Consider the following 26,400-nt stretch of genomic DNA (forward strand, 5'->3'; position numbering starts at 1 on the left):
ATCAAATAGTGTAGCATTCGTTGTTCTTAGACGTGTATAGAATTTGGACATATACAAAGGTTGGTATACACATAATATTCAGAGTACACTTGATATACTTGAAAGGTATACACTAATGTGCGACCCTTGTATACACTCGGTGTATACTAAGGCTCATATACTATGTATACTTAGAGGTATATCATACCACAAACAAAACTATATGAGGAATAGAAGGAAACAAGCCAACATGGGCAAATTTCAAAAAATGCAAACAAAAGGAAAGGAAATTCATGCACTGTCATGTCAACTTATGTGCTTCAAACCAAAACCAACATACCAATCTACACATGCTTGACAACTTGCAGACTGAGCATAAATCTAAGAGGACAAAAAAAACACATTCCTAAACGGACAGTTTCAGACTTATGTATGCAGATTACCAAAGGGCCAAAGTATTTCTTATTCCTAAATGAAAACATGTTCAAGTCATTACCAAATTTCGTTCATTTAGGAACTTCCAACAAAATATTCAACCACCACAGTTATATTCTTATCAGAGGGAAAGACAAAGGAACTAACAATAGGTATGTGCATCGCAGTCATACAGAGGCATGAGTATTTAGTAGATTCACATGAACTACATATGAACACAAACATGTTAATAAGATTAAAAATCATCTGAAACTGAATTAAGGCATGAATAGGCAGATTCTGCTGACTACCAGCCTGGAAATTAAACCATATTAACATGAATGTCTAAGTATTTTAAAACGAAACTTAAGCTAACTAAAAATAGGAATATGCATAAGGTTACTGGGCCAAGCTAAACTGAATACCAACTGAGCATTTGGATTATAAATATAAACCAAACAGGGGACAGCAGGATCAAATAGCAAAACAAAGCAAAGAGAGCACCAATACACCTAAACACACTAATACTGTTGACACCCAATTTTGTCCCTCCCCTATTTAATTTACTCTGTTTTCTAAATTTACTGACGAGCTAAATACTTTATCTTCACAATATTTTTTGCCACTTCTACTAATATCATTACTTTTAATTTTTTACATTACATGTATCACTTTACTACAAATTTTAGATGATTTTGTCATCATTTTATTTTTTTCGAGTTTGGACTCGTTAAATTAATTACAAGACAAAATTTTATAAAATATCTATTTTTTTTTTACATATTAATTATTTATTGTCTTTACATAATATATATTATACCAGTCATTAAATTGGAAGCCCAAAATAATTAAATAGAGGAGAAAAAATCAACAATTTTCATCTCATAAGCAATTGCTCGGAAGTATATCAATGTTGGACTCATTTTGAAGCTCGTATTTTAAAACAACGTATTATAATTTTTATTTCATCAAAACATTATTTTACAAGGGGGAAATTCTTGATAATAGCTATCTACCCCAAAAGAAAAACAAAAGAGAAAATAAATAAATAAATAAAAAAAAAAAACTTTGCAGCATTCCTCTTTCTTCATTTCACCACGCCACAATCTGATTTCTTCTCCACATATATTTTTTTTTGGACTACATCTCAATCTCTTATTCTCCCTAAACCTACCCGCTCCCTCTTTCTTTCCTATCTTCTTCTTTCTTCCGCCTCCTTTGTCATCTTCTTTTTTTTTTTTTTTTTTTTTTTATCCTTCATCGTGCTCCCCACCTCCCCTCTCTCTTTCATCCTCACCCACGTTACCCGCTCCTCTCCACTTCCGCTTGTCCCCCATTCCTTCGTCTCTCTCTTACGCTCCTCTCTTTTCTTAAACCAAACGAAGTCCTATAAAATCTGGGGGAAGTTAGGCAAATGAAGAAGAAAAAAAGAGATCGAGAAAAGGGGGGAGATTCAACACTGATCGGACACGGACGGGTGATGCATGAGTATTTTCTAAAAGTCTTGGGTTCGCTTTCATTTTCAAAATCGGGTCTTGCATTTTGTTTCAAATCAGAGAATACTCTCTGTTATGAAATTTGTGTCGAAAAATTAAGTTTTTCGTGATCCAATCAACTTTCGTCGCCGCTCGGCAAAAGAACTTTAAAGTATAACAAAGACATTTTAATTTTTTGACTCGAAGTTTCGAATTCGTCAATACGAGAGTAGATTCGAGACTTGACGCCCCATTCACTGCACCCACAAAAGGTCAGTATATTTTTTTCTTTCAAATCTGAAGTTTCGAATATGTTCGCATGATTGTTTCGTTTCGATTGAATTTTAGTTTACGACTGGTAATATCAAGCATGTTCAGGATTGGTTAGTTTGGTTTTGGTTTTACTGATTCTTGTATGTTCGCGTCTTAATTTAGTTCGAGTTTGGCAGTCTAGAAGTTGATAGAATCTATTTGTTTATACCTTAACTTTAGCTTAGTTCAATTTCAGTATTGTTGTTGTTTAGCTGGTCGTATTAGTTCACGTAGGGATGATTATGATGATAGTGTTTGGCCTCTAATTTGACATAGTCATGTTTACTTTGATCTGTTTAGAGTAGTTCAGTCATTTGCTGTTTGTCGTTTAAAGTGATTTTGGTGTTTAAAGTCCGTGCTATCTTATTTTTCTCTCGCCATTTTGTTCAGATCTCAAGTTGTATTAATGGTTCTGTGTTTAGGCGTTAGAAGGTCTTTAATTCGCGAAGTGCTTCTTCATATTGTAGATATCCTTAGAATAAGGATTCTTTTCCATTTAGGCTGTATACACTAAAGTCGGTAAATCTCTCTTCGTTATCTATTTATTAGCATTACTTTCTTGCTTGTTTCATTTGTTCGATAGTTAGCTGTTAGGTTGGTTCGCTATTGGTTAACGTTAATAGATGATTGTGCCAGTTTCTGCTTAGATTCGGCTTGTATAGATTCATATATGTTTAGCATATAAATTAGTTGGTTAGCTTAGCCTTAATGTGTGTTGATATGTGTCTATTTGAATATCATATTTAAAGGGATAATTTGTTGGCATGAATGTGGCAATGTTTGAACACCAGTGTATACGTGATAATTTAACTATGTCCAATCTTAAAAGATGTGTTAGCCTATCAGTTTAAGCATGAGGTCTAAGAGTCCTAGCTGCGAAGTTTCTTTGATCTCTTCCATGTCAGAGACATATGAAAACGGGTATATTCGATCGAGTCAGTAGTAGTCCCGTCGACCTGTTTGGTTCATTTAAATTCAAGTAATGAATGTATGAGGATTAGAATGCCTATTTTGCTTGTTTGGACTTCATTTTGATATTAAGAAAAACCATCCTTTAAATTCTGTTTCGTTATGAATTTTAGAACTAAAAAAACACTGCTTTGTTGGGCTTGAGAACGTGAGGTTATAATTCGATTTAATGACTGTCTGTTCTGTTTTCTCTTGCTAAAATATGTATTCCAAATCTGAAGTCATCTTTCCTGCACGTTTCTGCCACCATAAGTTAAAGAACGACTTCGTTTTAGGATTAGATGTTTACATGAGATCAGTTTCACTATAAGTTATTAGTTCTTTTTGGTGTCTCGATATGATAATTTTCTATGTAGTTTATGTTGACAGTGGAACAACAATTAAAAGGGATGCAAACCATGTCTACACATTACCTCTAAATAAAATGAGAAATCCTTGAATCCAGTACAATGGCTGCACTTCTACTCCATGTCTTTATGCACACAAATATGTATTTTTGTTAAGCCTTGGTACATGTTCTCCTACTAAAAGAAGTCTTCTTGTAGAATATCATATCATGCCCTGAAGGATAGTGGTTAAAGATTAACTCTTCATGTCTTAGAGAATTCATTTCACTGTAGTTTAAATGTGATGGACTTTGGGGATCATTTTTTTTTTATGCTTTGAAAGTTAAGCATGTATCATGGATTAGTTGTTTTTTTTAAGTTGTTCCGAGTGCCATCAGTTGCAAGATGGATACCCCGTTCGGCATTTTTGTATTTCGTGTTCCTGATGGTATCTTTGTTGTGTGTTACTTGGTTATATCTATTTTATTCAACATCTTTTAAAACTTGAGTTGTTTTACTAATCTCTTTATTTCTTCCTTTCTTTACATGTACACTTTGGAGTGAAAAATGGAGTTTTTTTATAAAAGACTCCTACTACTCAAGCATGTCTCAGACTGAGACTTCGGTGACGCCGCTACATCAATTACTACTACGCTTCCTCTCATGTTTGGATCCGTGTCTATGATGGATCAAAGCTTAACAACCACAATTCTTGATTTCGGGAGGCCTATACGAAGGGCTTCTTACCTCTCTATCTTAGCCCTTTGATCCGTTTACTTGCCTTATCTAAACTTCTTGTGTTAAATAGTTTAGTTGATCCATAGTCTACTCGCTTAGTATCATATTTTATGTTTTAGAATATAGTTCATATATCTGCACCAGTTAGAAATAATTAGTTAGTTTTGATATCACCCATTCAACGTAATACATACTCATTTTAGCTTTTTTTTGTAAACAAGTTAGGTCTTTTCTTTTCTTAAAGGCGCCTGGTCCACTTCTTATAATCATTGCTTTAATTCCTAAAGTTTTGGAAACATTTCAGTCCAGGCTTTTGTTTCTACCTAACTTGGCATGATAGCTTTAATGGTGTTTAACTAGGATCTTAACGAAGAAATGTTATTTCTATATATTAAACTAGATTTTAAAGTATTAATCACCTTGTTATCCATTCTCTATTCTTGGATTTCGGGATAAAATTATTTTAACTTCACATCATTTCCCAATTACGTAAATTTTGGACTTGAATATATAAAGTTAGTCGCTGCTTTTGCACCTTTAAATACTAATCCCCCCTTCTCATCTATAACTAATCAATTATTTTATACATCATCATTTATTTCCTACAAGTTCTATTTTAAATAGCATTCATATATATATATATATATATATATATATATATATATATATATATATATATATTTATAATTTAGCAATACTTACAAAGCTATTTCCCTTTCTATAATATTACATTTACACTCAGCCTAACTAAATTTTAGTCCGGTCGGTTAACCATTGTTAATGGGTCTTAAAGGATGCCTAATACCTTCCCTTTAGACTAATTGAACCCTTACTCAGATCTTTTGGTTTCGTAGACTTTAAAATCAACTTTAGATAAATAATAAACTTTAGGTATCCTAATTTACCATAATTAATTAGGTGGCGACTCCTTAACAACAAACAAAAAACAGGAATCTCCAATATGTCATACTTCTACTTTAACCCGGTTAAAATGGGGTGTGACAAATACCAGCTGAACCCATATTCAGACTTAAGAAAATGTTCAATAATGCACTATCTATGATGATAAAGAATACTCAAACAGCAGCAGATTTCGAACTTGTTGGCATATTTAAGACATCACTTTAAGATACTGCGACAAACACTCAAAAGACAACACACCACAGACAAACAAACAGATTTGCATACTGGACTCCTATTTAATAGGGAGCATGAACCAGCTACTTAAAAACAGAGGAAAATATCAGAGAAAGAAGGGGAAAGTATAACATGATAAGAATGAAACAGCCGCAGTTTAAAATATCAGGCAGAATGTCTTAATCAAATATACCACAAAGTTGCAAGTGATTCATCATACGAATTTGGATATCAGAGACCAATTTAGAATGATATATGCAAACTAGACTGGACTAGGCAAAGCCCTCTACATTATTGAAGTTTAAAATAACCCTGTTTCATAAATTATGAGTCGATATGGGATCCTGATTCAGTGAACAGAACCAACATAACATTCTCAGGCTACTTCAATATCAAATAAGATCTACAGATTACCAATAGCAGGTTTAACTTCATTTGACCCGACGACAGGTAAAATCTCCCTAACTGATCAGTTCCAACCAGGCAAACGTATAACTCATGATTAACTCAAGGACATATAAACAAACAGAGATGAATTTAAGGCACCCGGTTAATCCACACTTGAATATGAAAACTGCAACAGTCCCGAACTGAACTCAACAGAACTAAACATGCTTAATACAACTAAAATGACTACGAACGAAAGCTGAAATACAACTAAGAAAAACAGCTCACAACGAATATTAAAATAATTTAAGGGGAAGGAAGTTTACCTTCTCCGGGTGCAGCGACGTGGGTACGGGATTCCGAATCAACCTCGAAGACTACCAAATCTGAGCTCGCGATGCTCGGATTCACAACAACAAACAAAGCAATCGAATACAAATTGGATCTAGTATTTTTGACCCGATATTAAATAAAATTATGACTGCTAAAGGGATTGATTTTTAAGGAAATTTTCATGCGGCTGAAGAACTCTTTCTTTTATGGGATTGACTGCCATCTCCGTCTAATGAGAGTCTCCTCTACCAATACTTTGCCATGCTCGTCCTTGATGCACTTTACTTGATCCACATCACGTGCCTTTCTCTCCTTCGCCTTGGCTAGCCTGAACAATTTCTGGTCCCCTCCTTTCTCTTCTAGTTCAGCATACATTCGTTCAAAAGCTGCCGCTTTTGCCGTCGAAACCGCCAACTTCACCTCCTTCCTCGCCATATTATAAAGCTCCGTATTCGTCCACTTATCCACCTCATCCTTGCTTTCTATCAACTTCGCATACGCCACCTTCTTTGCTTCCACTTTCCCTTGAACTTCTCCATTCCACCACCAATCTCCTCTATGCTGACCACGACTACCTGTCGAGACCCCCAACACTTCCCTTGCTACCACCCTAATGCAACTAGCCGTCTTATCCCACATACTGGTCGCATCCCCACTACTATCCCAGGCCCCCATTTCCTTCAATTTCTCTCCCATCTCCAGTGCACTAATCGTGGTCAAACTACCCCATCTGATCCTAGGTCGGTCATCCACGACCCTCTTCTTCCTCGTCCTCTTGATCCCTAAATCCATCACCAAGAGCTTATGTCGGGTTGTAAGATAGTCGCTCGGAATGACTTTACAATCTTTGCACAAACCTTTATCATCCTTCCGAAGGAGTAAAAAGTCTATCTGAGTTTTAGCCACCGAACTACGGAAGATTACCAAGTGTTCCTCCTTCTTTGGGAAACTCGAATTGGCTATCACCAACCCATAAGCATTTATATATAGTGAAAAAATAGAGACAAGGGGTGTGTTAGGTATGGAGGAAAGCATTACTCAAAAATGTTTTCAATTTTTCTAAGTTTGGTAGGTTAAAATATTTTGGAAAATTTTCTATAAAAATGAAGTTCCTTAAAAATGAGAAAATGACTTTCCAATAAATAGGGGAAATCCAAATTCATTGTCTCCTCTCCACCCAACCATCACCCCCAACTCCCAACCCCGCCACCCCACGAACCCCCACTCTCACCCCATCTCACTCTATAGTGCTTTGCTAAATTACATAGAAATGTTCTTCCAATAATATTGTTCTGCTTACTCAAACACTAGAAAATCCACTTATTTTTCAAAATAATATTTTTGGAAAGTTTGGTATGAAGGAAACATTTTCCAGTTTCACTTTGCTATGTTTGGTTGATAATTTTTTTGGAAAACATTTTCTTTAGGATAACAAGTCATTTAAAAATGAGGAAAATAATTTTCCTTGTGGAAGTAAGGAAAATAAGTTCCACAAGTGACGTTCTACACTGATTATCTCCTTCCCACCCCATTTTCCCCACCCTACCCCACCCCTAACAGCTCATTCCCACCCCAATAGTATTTGCCTAAATTATATATACACTCTTGGGACAATATTTTTTTGCATACTTACCAAATACCAGAAAATAAGTAAGAAAATCACTTATTTTTTACCCCAAAAAACACATCTTCCACAAGAAGCATTTTCCTTCATACCAAACACACCCTTAGTATGTACATTTTGGGTGCCTCGAGTTCTACTAGAAGCAAAATCCTCTTATTGCAGAGACATGTTAAGACAGCAAGGACTGAACCCCTGTAATAGTCCATCGAACTGGTGAGTGATGGAAACGTCTGAATACATTTCAGCAAGAATCAGAAACAACAACAACAAGCCTAGTATAATCCCACCATCTGGGGTCTGGGGAGGGTAGAGTGTACGCAGACCTAACCCCCACCTTGAAAGGTAGGGCGACTGTTTCCGAAAGACCCTCGGCTCAAGAGAGGAGAACAAGAGAGGAAAAACAAGACAAAAGGTTAGATAGGATCAAGCATATTATTGCGGTATAATATTTGATATTATTTGGTAGCATATTTGTAGGGAGATAATTACCATATATTAGTTAGTTTCCTTGTTACCATATATTAGTTAGTTTCCTTGTTACCATATATTAGTTAGTTTCCTTGTTATCATATATAAGTTAGTTTCCTTGTTATCATATATTAGTTAGTTTCCTTGTTTCACTAGGATCCTAGTTTCCTTGTTTCACTAGGGTTCAAGATTGTATCTTATATATATTCTTTCTTGGTGAATGAACGCAACAAGTCAAGATTGTATAGTTTCTACATGGTATCAGGCCACACGTTTTTTTTCTTCTCTTCATCGTAAATTTCCATAGCCGGTGACGACGTACCTTCACCACCCAAGAAGGTAGGACATGTGACTGAAAAGTGTTGGTCACTTTTGGTGTGCTCTCATCGCAAGAACCGTGGTCATGATGTTAGTAAGTGTTATGACATCGTGGGTTATCCCGAAGGGTGGACTGACAAGAATGAAAGGCTGTCTTCCGCTGGTCAAGGTCGTGGCTTGCTGCGTGCAACTGCCACACCTTCACCCGCGGCAAATTGTGTAACAACCGCATCAAATAACGCTGTCGTGGGTCAGCACTTTACTTCCGATCAATGGAAGGCTATTACGGGATTTTTTGGTAATGCTACAATTCTAGAAAATCGCTTGAATGGTAAGTTTGATGTTTTCTCTTGGATTATTGACACTGGTGCTACTCATCATGTTACCGATGAGAAATCTTGGTTGTTTGATGTCCATACTGTTGATTGTCCTGTTGGTTTGCCTAATGGTGAAAAGGTGCTTGCTTCTTTGGAAGGTTCTGTTCGACTGTCAGATAAAATCACCTTACATCATGTCCTTTATGTGCTTTATTTACGTTGCAACTTACTCTCCGTCCCCCAACTTACTAATAATTTACATACTATTGTCTCTTTTAATTCTTATATGTGTGCTATTCACGACCCACTTAAGGGGCTGATTGGAACGAGAGTTAGGAGGGACGGACTATACTATTTTAGCAAACCGGACGGACTATACTATTTTAGCAAATCGGACGTGGTGCAACATGTGTCTACTGTCGTGGCAACGTCCGCATTGGAATTGTGGCATCGACGATTGGGGCATCCTTCCGAGAGAGTAGTTAAGTTGCTTCCTCATGTCAGTAGTGATAAGAGTAGTTTAACAAAGGATTGTGAAGTGTGTTTACGTGCTAAGCATCCTAGAGACAAATTTCCTTTAAGTGATAATAATGCATCTGGAATATTTGAGAAAATACATTGTGATTTGTGGGGCCCTTATCGCCATGTTTCGTCGTGTGGAGTTCATTATTTTTTAACAATTGTTGATGATTTTTCCCGAGCTGTTTTGATTTACTCGTTGGTTGATAAAACAGAGGTGTTTCCGATGTTTATGGCTTTTGTTGCTATGGTTGATCGACAATTTAATCAAACAATTAAAGTTGTACAAAGTGATAATTAATGGTACCGAATTTAATTGTTTGATCGATTATTTTACCGCCACTAGTATTTTGTTTCAAACCTCTTGTGTGGGTACTCCGCAACAGAATGGGAGAGTAGAGAGGAAGCATAAACATGTGTTGAATGTTGCGAGGGCTCTAAGATTTCAGGCCAATTTGCCTATTTTTTTCTAGGGAGAATGTGTTCTTGCTGCATCTCATCTCATAAATCGTACCCCCACACCCAAATTGGAAAATAAAACACCTTTTGAAATTTTATTCAATAAACCTCCTTCTTTTGATGCTCTTCGTACTTTTGGGTGTTTGTGCTTTGCTCAAAATAAAAAAACTCAGGGTGACAAATTTGCTAGTCGGAGCAGAAAGTGTTTGTTTGTGGGATATCCATTTGGTAAGAAGGGGTGGCGGTTGTTTGATCTTGATACGAAGGAATTTTTTGTCTCTCGTGATGTAAAGTTTGTGGAGGATGTGTTTCCTTTTGCTTGTCCGGAAGATGTTAATATTTCGTCTAGTTTTTTTAATGAGGGTGCTGAAATTGATCGTGATTTTATGGTGTACGGGAATGAATTAGGGGGCGAAGTTGCTAGTTCGGAGGCTGCCGAGCAGCAGCCGCAAACCACAGCCCAACCAGCGCCTGCTGGCAGCCAGGCCGCGCTGCAGCCAACGGCCACTGTCCAGCCCGCTGGGAACCCAGCGCCTGCTGGCAGCGAGGGGGGGGGGGGCAGCAACACCATACCCCAGTCACGAATGTGGAAGGTGGCTTGGGGTGTGGTTTTCGAGAGAAATTTCCCTCTGTTGTGCTTCGTGATTATGTGACACACTTAGTTTTTGCTAATAGTCCGTCTCCTACAACTCCTGTTAACAATCAATCCTCAGGTACTCCCTATCCTTTGGCACAATATATTAATTGTGACAATTTTTCTGTAAATTATCGTAAGTTTCTTGCAGCTATTATTTCGGGTAAGGATCCTAAGACCTTCAAAGAGGCCATGAAACACGACGGTTGGAGACATTCAATGAAAGAAGAGATACGTGCATTGGAAGACAATGGTACATGGACTTTGGAACATCTTCCTCCGTGTAAGAAAGCACTTGGTAATCAATGGGTGTACAAGACCAAGTTTTTGTCAAATGGAGATGTGGAACGGCTCAAATCGCGCTTGGTTGTGTTGGGAAATCATCAACAAGCGGGGATTGACTACAATGAAACTTTTGCTCCGGTCGCCAAGATGACTACTGTTCGAGCCTTCCTAGCCATTGCAGCATCCAAAAATTGGGAACTTCACCAAATGGATGTTCATAATGCCTTTTTACATGGTGACCTTAATGAGGAGGTGTATATGAAGCTCCCTCCCGGGTTTGAAAGTCCAGATCCTACGTTGGTGTGTCGTTTGCGCAAATCGTTGTATAGGTTGAAACAGGCCCCTAGATGTTGGTTTGCAAAATTGGTGACTGATTTGAAAGGGTACGGTTTCCTTCAATATTATTCTGATTATTCTCTTTTTACATTTACTAGAGGGAATATTCAGATTAATATCTTGGTTTATGTTGATGATCTTATTATTTCTGGGAATGATTCCGCTGCACTTGCAACTTTCAAAGCCTATTTGAGTGATTGTTTCAAAATGAAAGACCTTGGGTCTCTCAAATATTTTTTGGGTATTGAAGTAGCTCGTAGTTCATCAGGGTTGTTTTTGTGTCAACGCAAGTATACTCTTGATATTATCTCTGAAGCAGGATTGTTAGGTGCAAAGCCAAATGGGTTCCCTATTGAGCAAAATCATAAACTTGGCCTTGCAAATGGAGATTTGTTGTCAGATCCGGAGGTCTACCGTAGATTAGTCGGGCGTTTGATTTATTTGGGGGTCACTCGACCGGACTTGGCATATTCTGTTCATATTTTGTCTCAATTCATGCAAGAACCCCAGATTGAACATTGGGAAGCGGCCTTACGAGTGGTCTGTTATTTGAAAGGCACACCAGGACAGGGTATTTTGTTACGTGCCGACAGTGAGTTGACTTTGCAGGGATGGTCTGATTCTGATTGGGCAGCTTGTCCGCTTACTCGTCGTTCGTTGACAGGTTGGCTAGTATTTCTAGGTCAATCTCCCATCTCTTGGAAGACAAAGAAGCAGCACACAGTTTCTAGATCTTCTGCAGAGGCTGAATATAGGTCCATGGCTGCGGTCACTTGTGAGTTGAAGTGGCTGAGAGATCTGTTGTTGAGTTTAGGTATACAACATCCCAAGGCGATCAAATTGTTTTGTGATAGTCTGTTATATCCCGTATTTTGTACATCCGGATATTTCAAGGTAGTCGTGGTAAGTTAAGGGCAAGACTATTTTCCGAAAATTATTTTAATGTACAAGTTGTTTATTAGTATGAAAATTCACAAGGAGGTTCATGGTAATATTGTGGAAGGCTAGGGGCAAAATGGGAATTTCACAAAATATTCAAGAAGGTTCTTGAAAGGGCCATGTTGGCCGTGTGGTGTGTGGGTGTGGCCCCACTCCAAGTCTTGGCCAATTGACTCAAGCCAAGGGTGGGGACATGTGGCCACCCTTGTGTGGACTATACATATATCTATCTATCTATATATATATATATATATATATATATATATATATATATATATATATATAAGAGCTTACAAGCAAGACAAATTATTCATGAAATTTCAAGAAGAAAACTTGGAGAAAAAAATTAAGGGTCATTCGGCCATGGTTCCAAAAAATTGTGTCCATGGAATTGATCAAGAAAAATTATTCTCTTCTAGTAATCCAACCAATTGGAAGGTCCTCTTTAACATGGAGTGGTTGTTGGAGCAAGCAAAGCATCCATTGGGCAAGTTATGAACCCTAGCCGAGTGAAGGAATCAAAGGATAAAGGTAAGGTTTAATCTTCCCTTTCATGTGTTATGGATGATTTGTGAATGTTGTAGTATGTAGAAATGGGTGAAATTCATGAAATATGTATGTGTATGGTGTGGCCGAATAGGAGTGATGTTAGTAGGATGTGATGAATTGAGTTTATTTAGTATTTTGATTGTTGTTGTTGTGGATTCCATAATAAAAATGAAGATTTGATGGCTTGAAATGAAGTTGTAATTGTTGAAGGATTGTTGAAGAAGTTAATGTGACATTAGTATGGTTTCTTATAATTATGAGAATGGAGTTGTTAATGTGTAGATTGTTGGTGTAGTTTATGAATTTGGAAGGAAAGGAAATGTTTTGTTATTGTTCTTGTTGAATTTGGAAGGTTTCGGGTGAAGTGGTATGTTGGTTGGGTTGTTTTGAATATTGTGTGAATTGTTTGAAGTGTTCTTGAATCATGTTAGAATGATTTCAGATTAATACTTGAATGTGAGATCATTGGTGTTAGCTTGACCATATGTGATTGAATTGAATATAAATGAAATGCCGTGGAATTGTGTGACAAGGGTTGTTAATGTTAGAATATATTTTGGATTGATTGTTGAAGTTGTTAGTATGATTGTTGGTATTGTTGTTGATAAATTGGCCGAGTTGAATTCTCGGATTGTTGATTGATGATTTGGCCGAGTTGGATTCTCGGGGATGGTTGTATTTACAGGGGAAATGCTGCCGAAATTTCGGCAGATTATAAATGAGTTTATTTGAAAAACTAAGACAAGTGTGTGACGATGTGTTTAATGATTGTGTAAATCTTCTTGAATGTAGACTAGCGATAGCGAGCTTGGACAATTAAGCGTAGCTAATAGGACGTGGAGCAGGTATGTAAGGCTTACCCTTTCTTTCTTTGGCATGATCCTTGTGAAACAAACAGACAAAGTATATGTATGATTTCAAAGAAACTCCTATTCTTAGAGCCACTAGGATGGCTAACGTTCTTGACTTCCGAAAACTGTTTTGCTATGTCTTGATACGTGTGTATGGTTCCAAAAGTTCTATGTTGATTTGATCCATAGCGATATTCGAAAGGTACTTGATATGATTATTGCTTTGATTTTCCAAAAATAGCTTCTGAAACGTTCGTAGAAGGTTCTGTACTAAAACGTCCATAACTTTTTCATACTAACTCGGATTGACTTGAAACGTGTTTATGACCTTCAAGTGTCGATTTATGTACGTACCCATCGAGTCTTAAAATTTGTTTTATATGCATATAGTTTCTCACTACTCTGCTCGTGCATGTGTCATTGCCTCCTTCACCGAGTCCCGGGCTGGTATGTATCGTGCGTATGGTTCGCCGAGTCCCTTGCTTGAGGGCCGGGTTCCATATATATATTCCGGAGTATGATGTGTCCGGTTTCCCGGGTCCCTCGCTAGAGGGCCGAGTACCGTGTATATGTTATGGAGTATGATGTGTCCGGTTTCCCGGGTCCCTCGCTAGAGGGCCGAGTACCGTGTATATGTTATGATGCGTTATGTGTTACGGAGATATTACGGAGATATGAAATCTTCTGGAGTATGATGTGTTATAGCGCCAAAGACAGGAGTGGCGACCATGTTCCTGTGCCCTATGCATGATTTTGATATGCATGATTTGTGTTTAAAAGTAAGCATTTTGGTATTCTGGATAACTTACTTACTTTCTGTACTTCTTCTGACACATGACATCGGCATACGTGATTTGTGTTTGAAAGAAAAATAAGCATTTTTTGGCATTCTGGATAATGTACTTACTTTTTTTGAAATGCTTGTTTCGATTATGGTTCTGTTTTTCGGTATTCCATGCCTTACCTACTCAGTACATATTGCGTACTGACCCCCTTTCTTCGGGGGCTATGTTTCATGCCGCGCAGGTACACCCAGAGGAGTAGCAGCCATTATAGAAGATATTTCAGCGGGGTTGGCAAGCTCCATTTGCCCTGGAGTGTTGCCGGGTCAGAGTATTATGCTATGATGTCTTGGTCGAAGTTAGAGACTTGGAAGACAGAGTCGTGAGTATAGAATGTCAGTCTTGTAAGCGGCTTCACCAGTCGATGTGTCTTTATATATTATGTTACAGATTCCATATGATTACAGATTTTGTTTGATTTGAGAACGACAAAAAGAATGTTTCTGAAAGTTCTTATTATGTATTTCGTTTTATCTGAGTTAAGAGTCCAAGTAAGAATGTGTGTAATAAGAGTCAGCGGGTTCGCTCGGCTCCGAATATGGGGTCGGATGCCCATCACACCCTAGCAAGATTAGGGTGTGACATAGTCAGTCCACTTTGCACATTGTAAAAAATCCGGTTTTCCATGAACGAACAAAACACATTGAGGTAGATTGTCACTTTGTTCGTGATGCAATTAATGAAGGTTTGATTTCTCCGTCACACGTTTCAACATCTTCACAATTGGCAGACATTTTTACCAAAGCTCTCGGCAAAACTCAGTTTGACTTCTTGCTTTCCAAGTTGGGCATTTTTTATTCCCATGCTCCAACTTGAGAGGGGGTATTACGGTATAATATTTGATATTATTTGGTAGCATATTTGTAGGGAGATAATTACCATATATTAGTTAGTTTCCTTGTTACCATATATTAGTTAGTTTCCTTGTTTCACTAGGATCCTAGTTTCCTTGTTTCACTAGGGTTCAAGATTGTATCCTATATATATTCTCTCTTGGTGAATGAATGCAACAAGTCAAGATTGTATAGTTTCTACACATATCGAAAACCAATATGAAATCAAGGAATAACAAAAGCGAGAAAGTCATGTTAGAACAATTCGGAAAGAAATGAGCATTAACTACTATAGATAACTAAGGCCACCAAAGTACAACGACCCAACAGATATAAGCAGCAATCAAATGCAAAAATCAAATGACAATAAACAAATGAGCAAAACTACAACTACTAAGGTGAAAGGATTGGCCACCTAGCCTTCTATTCTAATCTGAGTCCTCCACAACCTCCTATCTAAGGTCATGTCCTCGGTGAGCTGAAACTGTGTCATATCCTGTCTAATCACCTCTCCCCAATATGATCATTTATCAGTCTTAAGTGATAGGTGTTACAAGCAGAACAGACCATATAGACATTTATATCTTTCACGTCATATGTATTAATGGTGACTAGTTCACAGAAAGAAAGCTTGTGTACAATAGGTGTTACAAGCAGAACAGACCATATAGACATTTATATCTTTCACGTCATATGTATTAATGGTGACTAGTACACAGAAAATATGCTTGTGTACAATAGGTGAGATTCCATACAGAATTACAGAACTATATTTACAAGTTCTTGAACCCTCTTTAACTCAAACAATGAAAACCTTACTTTTGTAATGATGCTACTTACTTCAACCTTCAACGCAGAGTACCCACTGGCCTTTTGTAAGTATACCACTTCGCTACCATGAGATAAACTCCCAAATTCAGTACACTTAGTACAGCCAAAAGATAGTAGAAGTAATCGATGTGACCGTAGTTCAGGTTATCTGGTATCCACCCAGGTTTCCCATTTTTGGTTGTAATTTTCATGACAATAGTCACAAGAATAGAACTCAAGTAATTCCCAAGTGCAACGGTGGTCAGTGATAAAGCCGAACACAAACTTCTCATGGCATCAGGTGCTTGATCATAAAAAAACTCCAACTGACCAATGAATGTGAAAACTTCTGCACAACCTATAAGGAAATATTGTGGGACCTGCCAAAATATTGACATGGGTACCTCGTCCAGTTCATAGTAGTTATGTCTTTTCACATATTTTAGCCGATAGAGCTCCAGAATCCCGGCTGATAGCATAGCAAAGATGGATATGAAGAGGCCTGTACCCATTCTCTGTAGCTGTGTCAAGCCATTCTTGTGACCTGTAATCTTCCTAGCAACCGGGACAATAAATTGGTCATAAATGGGAACCCAGAATATGACACTGAGGGTGTCGAAAATGCTAAGTGACGCCGGTGGAATTTTGAAACTGGAATTTCCTACACGGGTGTCCATGGATGCTCCTTGCAATACAAACAAGGTACTCATTTGACTATATACAGCAGTAAATATGATCCCCGTGGCCCATATAGGTAGTAATCGTATAATGGATTTGAGCTCCTCAACTTGGGTCACTGTGCACAGTCTCCATGAGTCTATATTGCCTTTCGTATGGTCAGATTCTGTCTGAACTGCTGCCTTGTCGAAGAAGCTGCATCATTCGATCAGTGTGTAAATAATTTGTTTCATCATTTACCATCTTAACTGTTATAGATGAAAAAAGAAAAGCATATAGAATTTGACATTAGGCTGGATAGTGAAGAAAATGGTCCAAGAAATCGGTGCATGGTGTACATATTTCCACATCCAGTGAAGTATCACTGGACATTAACCTCTCATTGTAATAAAGATAATCTCATATAAATGCTTTTTCTACGCGAAAAATCAACATACCTAAAGAGATTACTTTTGAAGGTAAAAGCATATAAATTCTTCAATGTTATCAACAGTTAATAGTTTTTTGGCAATCATTAAAGAACCATTCCATGGCTTATAGATGCTCACCCAAGGTCTTTTGTATGATCAAGCTTGCGACTCCCAGTGATTGCGGACTCTGCATCTGTAGTCCCATACAAGAGAGACTTGTCTTCAGGCACATCAACTTTAAATTTTCTGAAAGATGCAACTAGCACTTGACATATCCGTGTCAAAGGGCTCCCTCCAGGTTTTTGGTTGCGATACAACCGGGTACCAGAAAAGAAGCTTACTACAGCAATAGCCATAGCCACTGCTGGAATTCCAAAACCCCATCCCCAGCCCACATTATCTTGTATCCAAACCAGCACAGAAGAAGCAACAAGAGCACCGATATTAATCGAAAAATAGAACCAATTAAAGAAAGATGACTTGTGTTTCTTCTCAACCTCATCAGCATCATCAAACTGATCTGCCCCGTAAGATGAAACACACGGCTTAATCCCACCAGTACCCAATGCTATGAGGTAAAGTGCAACAAAGGTAACTGCAGTTTGTAATTCCTTTGGATGACATACATCTTCCCCAGAACAACTTGGCTTTAGGCCTGGGACAGAAGCTGACAATGTCAACAGCGTCATCCCCTGCAAGAAACATACTTTTATGCTTCTGATTTCCCAACAAAAGGAATTTAAGTTGACACTTTGAATATATATACATATATTTATTCTTTCATCCTTTAAGTTTGCGTGGATCAATTATAACTCAGCAAGTTAATGATAGAACTTTGGTATAGGCTCCAAAAATTATTCATTTTCCTCCTGATGATTCATCCTTTACATGTTCAGCATTATGTGTGTGAGCATAAATAACATAATATGTTTACCTAGACCAAGTTTTTCTTTTTTTAGGGTGTGTTTGGTATGGAGGTCCAATTTTCTCATGTTTGGTTGGTCAAATGTTTTGGAAAACCTTTTTTTAAGGAAAACAAGTTCCTTATCAGGAAAACGACTTACCTAGTGCGAATACGGAAAACAAGTTCCATATGTGACATTCCAAACTCATTGTCTCCAACCCTCACCCTATTGACCACCCCACCAGGCCACCATCCCCAACCCCCTACTCCCCAGGAGCTAAATTTTAGCTTATGGGTTCCTAAATTGACATCAAGTTAATATTACAATGAAAACCGGACTAACAGACTAAGTTCCGAGCTAAATATTTTATACATATAATGACTTTTTTAATACAAATACATGGTCTAGGCAAAAGTTACTGGTTCACATGAACACGTAACCATTGCACTAGATCCGCCCCTGACTACCCACCCCATCGTGTTTTCCTAGATTACATAAAAATGTTCTTGGAACAATTTTTTTTTTTTACCAAATACCAGAAAATAAGTAAGAAAATCATTTATTTTTCAAGAAAACACACCCTTAGTTTCTCAAGCAAGTGACAGAGTTACAGTAGAGAACAAATGTACTTCAACCGATTATAAAACTTACAATAACATAGATGATTGAGAAGCAGGCAATTGTCCAGTATCTTCCTAGATATGCATCTGCCAGAAATGCCCCAATTAGGGGTGTGATATAGCATGTTCCAGACCAATTTGAGACATTCTTTGAAGCAGCAGCACTATGTTGGTTAAGCCTTTTCTTGAAATACAGAACAAGATTTGAGCTCATCCCATAATATGCCAATCTTTCACAACATTCATTTCCTGCCAATAAAAATATCATGAACAAACACTACCCCACTTCAGAAATTATACTAAAACAATCAATAAATGATCTAAAAGGAGGAAAAAGGAAAAACAAAAGAAAAATCAAGAATTATGAAGATGAGTTACCTAAGATAAAAGGGCAGGCTTTCCAAGTTCCAGTTTCATTCCTCTTAGCAGGATTATTGCGGTAATCAACTGTACCATCTTTAGTATACAAATCATCTTCTGCAAAAACTTCTCCCATGGCTCTCTATATGCTGCAAATTAGAATTTTTGACAGGTACAAAATTTCAGCTCAAAATTTCAAGTTCACTGAGAATAACAACCTAAAAAATGAACTTTAAATAACTAGAAGGGAATTGACAGCTGACAAAACAACGAAAATATAGCAACTGAAAAAAGGATTGAACAAGATGGTATAGTACATACTTGAATTCTGGAAGTGTTTGTTGGGTTCCCAGAAAAACTGATGCACTAATATATCATGGAAATCAAGAAAACGGTGTGTATTAAATAGATAAAGAAGAAAATGAAAAGATAAGCTCCAAGAGTGAGCTGGATGGCGCAAATAATTTGTAAATCAAGCTACACAACAATTCGGAAAGCTTTGAATAAAGTTTTCTCCCGTCCTAGGATTAAATGGATCGACATGTGACTTCTTTAGTATGGAGATTCATCATGTGCAGGCAAAATTATAATAGTACTCCCTCGTGATAAAAAAAAAGAGACAACTTAACCATTTACAGACCTCTTAAGAAAATATTAATTTTTGGATGAAAATAGATAATTTGATTAAACTATCTTTAACTAAATAGAGTTGGGATTTGATCACAGCACTTAACAGGGACAAATCTAAAAAAATAAAATTATTTTTTATTTAATTTAATAAATACACTTTTTTTTACCCAAAAACAAAGACTAAGTGAACACGAGAGAATACTGTATTATACGAGTATCAAATATTGAAACTAGGCCATTAATAACTGGCGGGACTGCAGTGTGTATATTATTATTGTTGTTGTCAATAAGTGCAATTAAAAACTGCTAGCTCACTGCTCAGGTACATGTGATCTAAATATTTTAAGTCTTATTATTCATTTTGTTAATAGTATAAAATAGAGGTTATAGAGAATGGAATCAATGACTTCCTCCGTGATGAAGTCAACTAACTGGTCAACACTACTTTGTCAATAGTAGTAATAATGTATTATTTCAACTTTAGTAATAAGCAATTGTGAAGGAAAGTGGTAATATAATATTTAAAATATATTTTATAATGTGATGATCTGTTTATTTGCTTACTTGTTTAAATATTGAGACACTTGAATAATTTTTGCACAGAAATTCACTTATTTTTCAAGAACGCATCATACCGAACACACCCTTAAAGACAATTTAGTATTCTTCGACGTGCCGTTTTGACGTAAGGACGGTAAGGTCAACAAAGCCAGAGGCCAATGGAGCTATTGAATAATGATCCAACTGAATTGCGTATTTTCCACATGAAACATAAGATATTTACATAATCTTTTTAATTACAATTTAATAATTATTAAATTTTAAATTTATAAATTAAAAATAATAAATTTAATGCAAAAAAAAACTGAAATTGGATTCATCAAAATATAAATGAAATTATCTACATCTTATAAAGCAAAGCAGGACAGTTGGATTTAAAATTAGTGCGTGTGAAACGAAAGCATGGAGTGAAAGAGGAAAAGAGGAAAACGAAAGTGCACCAGAAAGTGACAAAAATGAAACGTGCTGCCAACTGGGCCAAACTGCCATGTCAATTCCAATTTTCCACTAACCACAACTTTGACAAACGCATGGGAAAGAGAAGAATCAAAGCTCCCGTTGATTATGACCTTTGGTTTATTATGTTAAAGTCAGTCTCATTGATTATATAGTACTCCACTTATATATCCCTTCTGTTCAAATTTGATTAGTTGTCGACAAAATGTTCACATGTAGGCTATATCCTTTGGACAAGTTAACTTACAATTGTCTTAACCCTGTATATTCAAATTAAATGCTTTGAAGATTCTTATTGCTGTGTGCCATATGGTCTTTGTTTGGAAATATATTTGCTCTTATTAATGTTTATACTCAATCAAACAGTTTAACTTCAGTGATAATGTATACTCCAGTTTATTATTATTAATATTAAAGTAATAAAGATATGCATATAATTAGTATATCTTGAATTCTTTGAGTTGGTATAAAAATCATATGCATGTGCTATGAAATTAAAAACACACAATAGTAAACATTTTAAACGTGTCATTCACCACGGTCATTTTTATCCATAACAGCATGTAAGTTTTTTCCCCCTTGATAAACACTCACGAATTCTTTCTCTTGGTTTTCTAATTTAATTATTAAAAGCATATAAAAATCAAGTATTCAATAATTGTATGCCTGACGTTCGACATGTGCTGATGTGAGTCAATACTCAAAAGGATTGAAAATGTAACACTTTGACTGTTCCAGGCGGCTAAAATTATACTTCTTCAATTCCTCGTATTCACAATAAGTAATTGTAAGGATTTTAACACATTCAATAATTAATACTTTCTTGATTTTTTTTTTTTAAATAAATTAAATTTTGAAAGGCTAAACTTTCTCTCAATTTTGCGAGTATTTTATTTGATGTTGGTCAATGTATAGAAAGAAGATTCATCAATCATGATTCAAGATGTCCATTGTTTTTAAATAAAAGACTGCTCTTTAGTATTTCGTCATAAGGTCATAACTCATAAGCAATTGGTCATAAATTCTTAGTTCACAGTTCACACCGGTTGAAAAAAAAAAGAGACAAAGAATATATATATATTTTTTAAATCATCTTGTATTCAGAGTACGCTGATCCGATTAATTAGATTCACACTGTAAAATCTATATAGAAAAGCACTTCATTATCATGATTTTTAATATTTCACAAAAAAAAAAAAAAAATGATATGCATTGTACATCGATCTTTAATCTGTTAATATTAGTACGCAAATTTTGCTATCACTATTCACTAACATCAATACAGGAGTTAAAAAATTTCACTCTATCACTTACAACAGAAAGCTTGTCTGTTTTCATCGTAATGCACTCAATGGCGAATTCAGGATTCAATAGTCCTAGATGTTCACCTTAAAATTAACAAAAGAAAAATTGTCTTGAATTCGATCTAGGCTCCTCCATGCCTTATCCTAAAGCTTACAACCTCTTAACCAGAGCACTAAGATCTTTTATTGCTTCCTTGGTGCTCTTTATTATTTTATACCAAAACTTCAATATTTTCTATATGTCTGCATAGAGTATCCGCCACGCTTAATGGGTGCTCGAGCACCAAAATATAATACATGGGTTCACCCCTGACTGCACTCGCACTTTGAATTTCGGGTCGTCCTAGATTTGCGACAATTTTCTTGACAAGGAACAAGTTTGCATTAACTTATTTTAGGTTCTTTTAAATCAAAATAGCTTTTAAGCACTTTTGCAGTGTTTGAGTAAGATAAAAGTGTTTATAACACTTATTTTTAAGCCAAAATAACAAAAACAAGCCAAAAAGTCAAATTAGGAATATGCTTATAAGTCACGAGTTATAAGCCCATCCAAACATACTCGAAGTCTTTTTACTAGACTTGCTAATTCAAGTCTCACTTATAATATAAAGATAGATTAAAAAGCTTTCAATGTATGAATATTATCAATGGTTTGAAATCATGTTTGGACATGCAATTTGGATATCTTAAGTTGTATCTTCTCTTATAGACATAAAAACCCCACAAGTTGTGAAAACTATCAAAACATTCCCAATTCTTATACAGTCTTACCAAATGAGCAAGTCATAGTTCACAACTAGGGCTGTTTACGGTTTTGGTTAAAATCAAAACCAAACTGAAAATTTAACCAAACCGAATAAAAAAATCGACATTTGGTTTGGTTAGGTTTGATTTGGTTTTAAATTTTAAAAACCGATAATATTTGGTTTGGTTATGGTTATATTAAAAAATAACCGAACCAAACCGATAAATTATGTACATAAATTTTATAATTATTTATATGTATAATATTAGTTTTTCATAAATAATTATTAATATTTTATACCTTTTAATCATTAGTTTGATTTTTCGTCTACTTATTTCACATGATTGTTAAAGGCCCATGTTTTTAAGAATTTGTCCAAGCCCACGTCTTTAAGTCTTTTAACTCTTTAAGTATTAAGTGTAAACCTACTAATAGAAGCTCACGTTAGAGTCTAATATCTTTAACTTAAATTTTTAGCTTTTCTTTGTATTTTTAGCTTTTCTTTGTCAGTCATTTGATTTTAGGTTGTTTCTTCTTTTTTTTTTTTTTTCGAATTTATACCTTTCTTTTTTCTTGTCTGAATGAGTCCTAAACTTCTAATATTTTTCATATGAAAAGGACAAAGGTTGTAGATTTGGAGGTTCCTATAGAAGATACTTCAGTAACATCAGCATTTGCTGCAACTCAAGCACATGGTAATGCCCTAATACTTCTTCCGTGGGTAATCCTCCTAAAAAGCAAGAACAACTCCTTGTAATCGAGACCCTAGCCTTTGGGATAATGATAGAAAAAACATCTGAAGTTTTGGATCATTACATAAAGTTTTTTTAATAAAATGGGAGAATTGAAGGCAAAATGCAAGTACTGCCCCAAAGTTTGGGATCATTACACAAAGTGTTTTTATTTCATATATTTTTCATTTTAATTATGTTTAATTAATATGTATGTTTGTAACAATAACTAAAAGCTCATATGCTTCACTTTATTTCCAGGTATGTGTATTAAGATGACAAAAATGGTGCAGCCACTACTTACTTAGTTTTTAGTTCTATATGTAATAGTTTAGTAATTTTGGGTAACTTGAGTACGACACTATCACTAATAGTGAAAATGTTTCTATGATGTATGTTCCACCTTAAACGATAAATAAAAGTTATTGTTTGAACAAAAAAAAAGACATGTCTTTTTCAACTTTTTAATGTTTTACTGATAAGTCTCATGACTGCTAGTCATAAACCGAAAAATTCAACCAAACCGAACCAAACTGACAATAACCAAACCGGCGGTTATTATTTTATTTAGTTTGGTTATGGTTTTAGACATTTAAAAACCGACTAAATTGGTTTGGTTATGGTTTTAATCAATAACCGACCCAAACCGAATCATGAACACCCCTATTCACAACAAAATTAATACGCTACTAGAAGACCTTTTTTATAAAATACAACATCAATTGATCAAACTTTAGTTCAATAAAACCGAAAATTTAACATGAATAGTAATGGGATTGGTAGACATAAATAAAGGTTGGTAGACATAAATAAAAGCTGGTGGAAGTTAATGAGGTTGGTAAATGGTTGATAAGAGTAATTGTTAAAAATATTTATTAACTTATGAGTCTCTTTTTACAAAATATAAACTTATCGATCAAAATTTTATATTTAAATTTTTTGAAACCATGAGATGAAATGTCTATCAAAACGCTGGTTTCATCTCATGGTTTCAAACCATGATTTCAAACCGCATGTCCAAACGCCTACTTAAATTCATAGTCCCGCTCAAATCAGATGGACATTTTTTTGCCCGGATTACCCTTCTGTTGGGTTGGTCTTTAATTTTTGTTCTTCAAATTGCCGGTATTTAATTTTTGTCCTTCGCTTAAAAAGGTAGTTGAAAATACCTTGAGGTTCTAGGTTTGAACCCCCGCTCAATCAAAAATAATTTTTTTCGCAAGGCAAGACTTTTGCAAAAAGTCCGCCTTATGCGATAGATTTTGCCTTAAGGCATAACTAAAAATCTGCCTTATAAGGCAAAGTCTGCCGGAACCGGCAGAGGCATAACTAAAAGTTTGCCTTACAAGGCAAAGTTTACCGTCTCCGGCATAGGTGCTATGTAATTTCGCCCGAATAGGCATAAGTTCATAGAAACCTATGCCTTGCGAAAATATTATTATTTTTACTCTACCGAGATTCGAACCCAGAACCTCGAGGTATTTTTTGCCACCTTTTTAAGCGAAGGGAAGAAATTAAAGAGCAGTGAATTGAGGGCCGAAAATTAAAGAACAGTCTGTTCAAACGGTACATGTGAAACCTAGCGTGAATTTTGAGCGATAACAGTGATCCAGCCCAACATTTTATTTGCTTAAAAGATGAAGCCCGGCCCATGAAAAGTAAACGAATGTCTAGGCCCAATATTGACTGAGGAAACAGGAGATTAGTCTCTAGATCAGGTTTATTAATGTTGAAAATAGGAGTTTAATTGTTTATTGAGTTGAAGAATGACATTGTATAACATGCATTAATGAACACACCTGGATTACGTGGAGTATGGTTCCTTTATCCCTTTGAAAGGGACTAATAAATATAAAGAGTAATTGACCTTCTCACTAATATTCATCGTTTTGAGGCAGTCTGAGATTAAATCAGACCTAAAAAAAAATATCTAGCCACATGTAGCTCATATATTAGACTAAAGGGGTTAATTTAACAGAGCATATCGCGTGGATGTGTCTAGCTCTAATTATATGGGCGCTAGTAAAGATGTTGATGTATATATAAAAAGCAGAATTTACTGATTTTTAAGTCCTGAATTAGTCATTGAGCTAAAAATTACTAATGCCAAAAAATTTAGAATTTTATGGGTAGATTTAAGTACTATTAATAGGACAAATAATGAGCTGCTCCCAAAATGTTTTGATTAGTGACTCCATGATAGTCACTCTCTAACTACAAGCTACTTTAATTTCTCACTTCTTACTTCCACAAGAAATTTTCAAACTCTTCTGGAAGAACGCAACTCACACATACCTATTTCTTTAGATAAACAATACAACCAAGATACAGCTCATTTCAATAATGCATGTTCACTCTCATAATGTACAAAAGAAAATGTATTATGGTCTTACTAATTAGAAAAGATTTTAATTAATGCTCAAGATCTCTGACTTTTCTTTATCAAGCCCCTTCTAACTTCTTGGTTTTAGCTGCAAGATCTGAAACAGTGTGAAAAAGCTATCTTAATATAACCTACCGCTGAGTTTTATTAGTATTTATTTCACCAGAAGTAACTTTAGATAAGCTTTAGTTGGTACTGTTTCAATTTTTGCAAATGTCATCTTTTTGACTTGAGTTTTCTGCACGGGCAAAGCTGGAGTTTGATCCCTTGTTTGGTCATATTAGCTACTGTTGATTTAATTTTTTGTAATCGAACCAAAGATACAGTTGAACCAACCCAAGTTCGAAGTGGAATATTAAGTTTGGAGTTTAACTTCCATTTCCTGAAAGCGTAAAGTTACACAATCAGGTCAGGTAAGATACTATAGATAGGACTTTAGGACTTAGTTAATTGGGAAAAAAAGACAAGCAACTTGTTACAATAAGTTAAATTTCAATATAGTATCAAATTTTTGCAGTATGTCGGTGATTATAAATTAAATCGTGAAATTTCTAAGAGTTAAAGTTGACACTTGGATGTATGTAACCATGTAGCTTTTCTTCAAAATAGGAGTTTACCATTTCAATGATATGCAACAACTTTGTGTAAATTATACGAAATAAATTAAAATATCAGGATATATAGTGAGTTTGATCTTCCCATTGAAGCATCTATAGTTTATCCACCAAACTAGTTAAAATGATGTTCTTATAGAGACTATATA

At 35.7% G+C, this 26,400-nt stretch overlaps 1 protein-coding gene across 1 annotated transcript; it reads right to left on the minus strand.

Annotated features, from left to right (window-relative positions):
- Positions 1-15,615: 15,615 nt before the first annotated feature.
- Positions 15,616-19,430, minus strand: LOC132606030 (protein NRT1/ PTR FAMILY 8.1-like). Its single transcript, XM_060319326.1, has 5 exons — positions 19,149-19,430; positions 18,846-18,976; positions 18,499-18,716; positions 17,081-17,634; positions 15,616-16,727 (listed from the first exon to the last, which is right to left on the minus strand). Exons 2-5 carry the CDS (start codon positions 18,961-18,963, stop codon positions 15,893-15,895), a joined length of 1,725 nt encoding a protein of 574 aa, XP_060175309.1. The 5' UTR covers positions 18,964-18,976; positions 19,149-19,430; the 3' UTR covers positions 15,616-15,892.
- Positions 19,431-26,400: the final 6,970 nt, after the last annotated feature.

The sequence above is a fragment of the Lycium barbarum genome, chromosome 1, assembly GCF_019175385.1.
Source record: "Lycium barbarum isolate Lr01 chromosome 1, ASM1917538v2, whole genome shotgun sequence".
Taxonomy (NCBI): Eukaryota; Viridiplantae; Streptophyta; class Magnoliopsida; order Solanales; family Solanaceae; genus Lycium; species Lycium barbarum.

Bases quoted from the DNA above. Each gene is read 5' to 3' on its own strand.
- LOC132606030 (XM_060319326.1), bottom strand. From the start codon at position 18,963: ATGGGAGAAGTTTTTGCAGAAGATGATTTGTATACTAAAGATGGTACA. The intron at 17,635-18,498 runs GTAAGTTTTATA...TGTTTCTTGCAG, and splicing joins TCTCAATCATCTATGTTATT to GGGATGACGCTGTTGACATT. The intron at 16,728-17,080 runs GTGAGCATCTAT...CGAATGATGCAG, and splicing joins GATCATACAAAAGACCTTGG to CTTCTTCGACAAGGCAGCAG.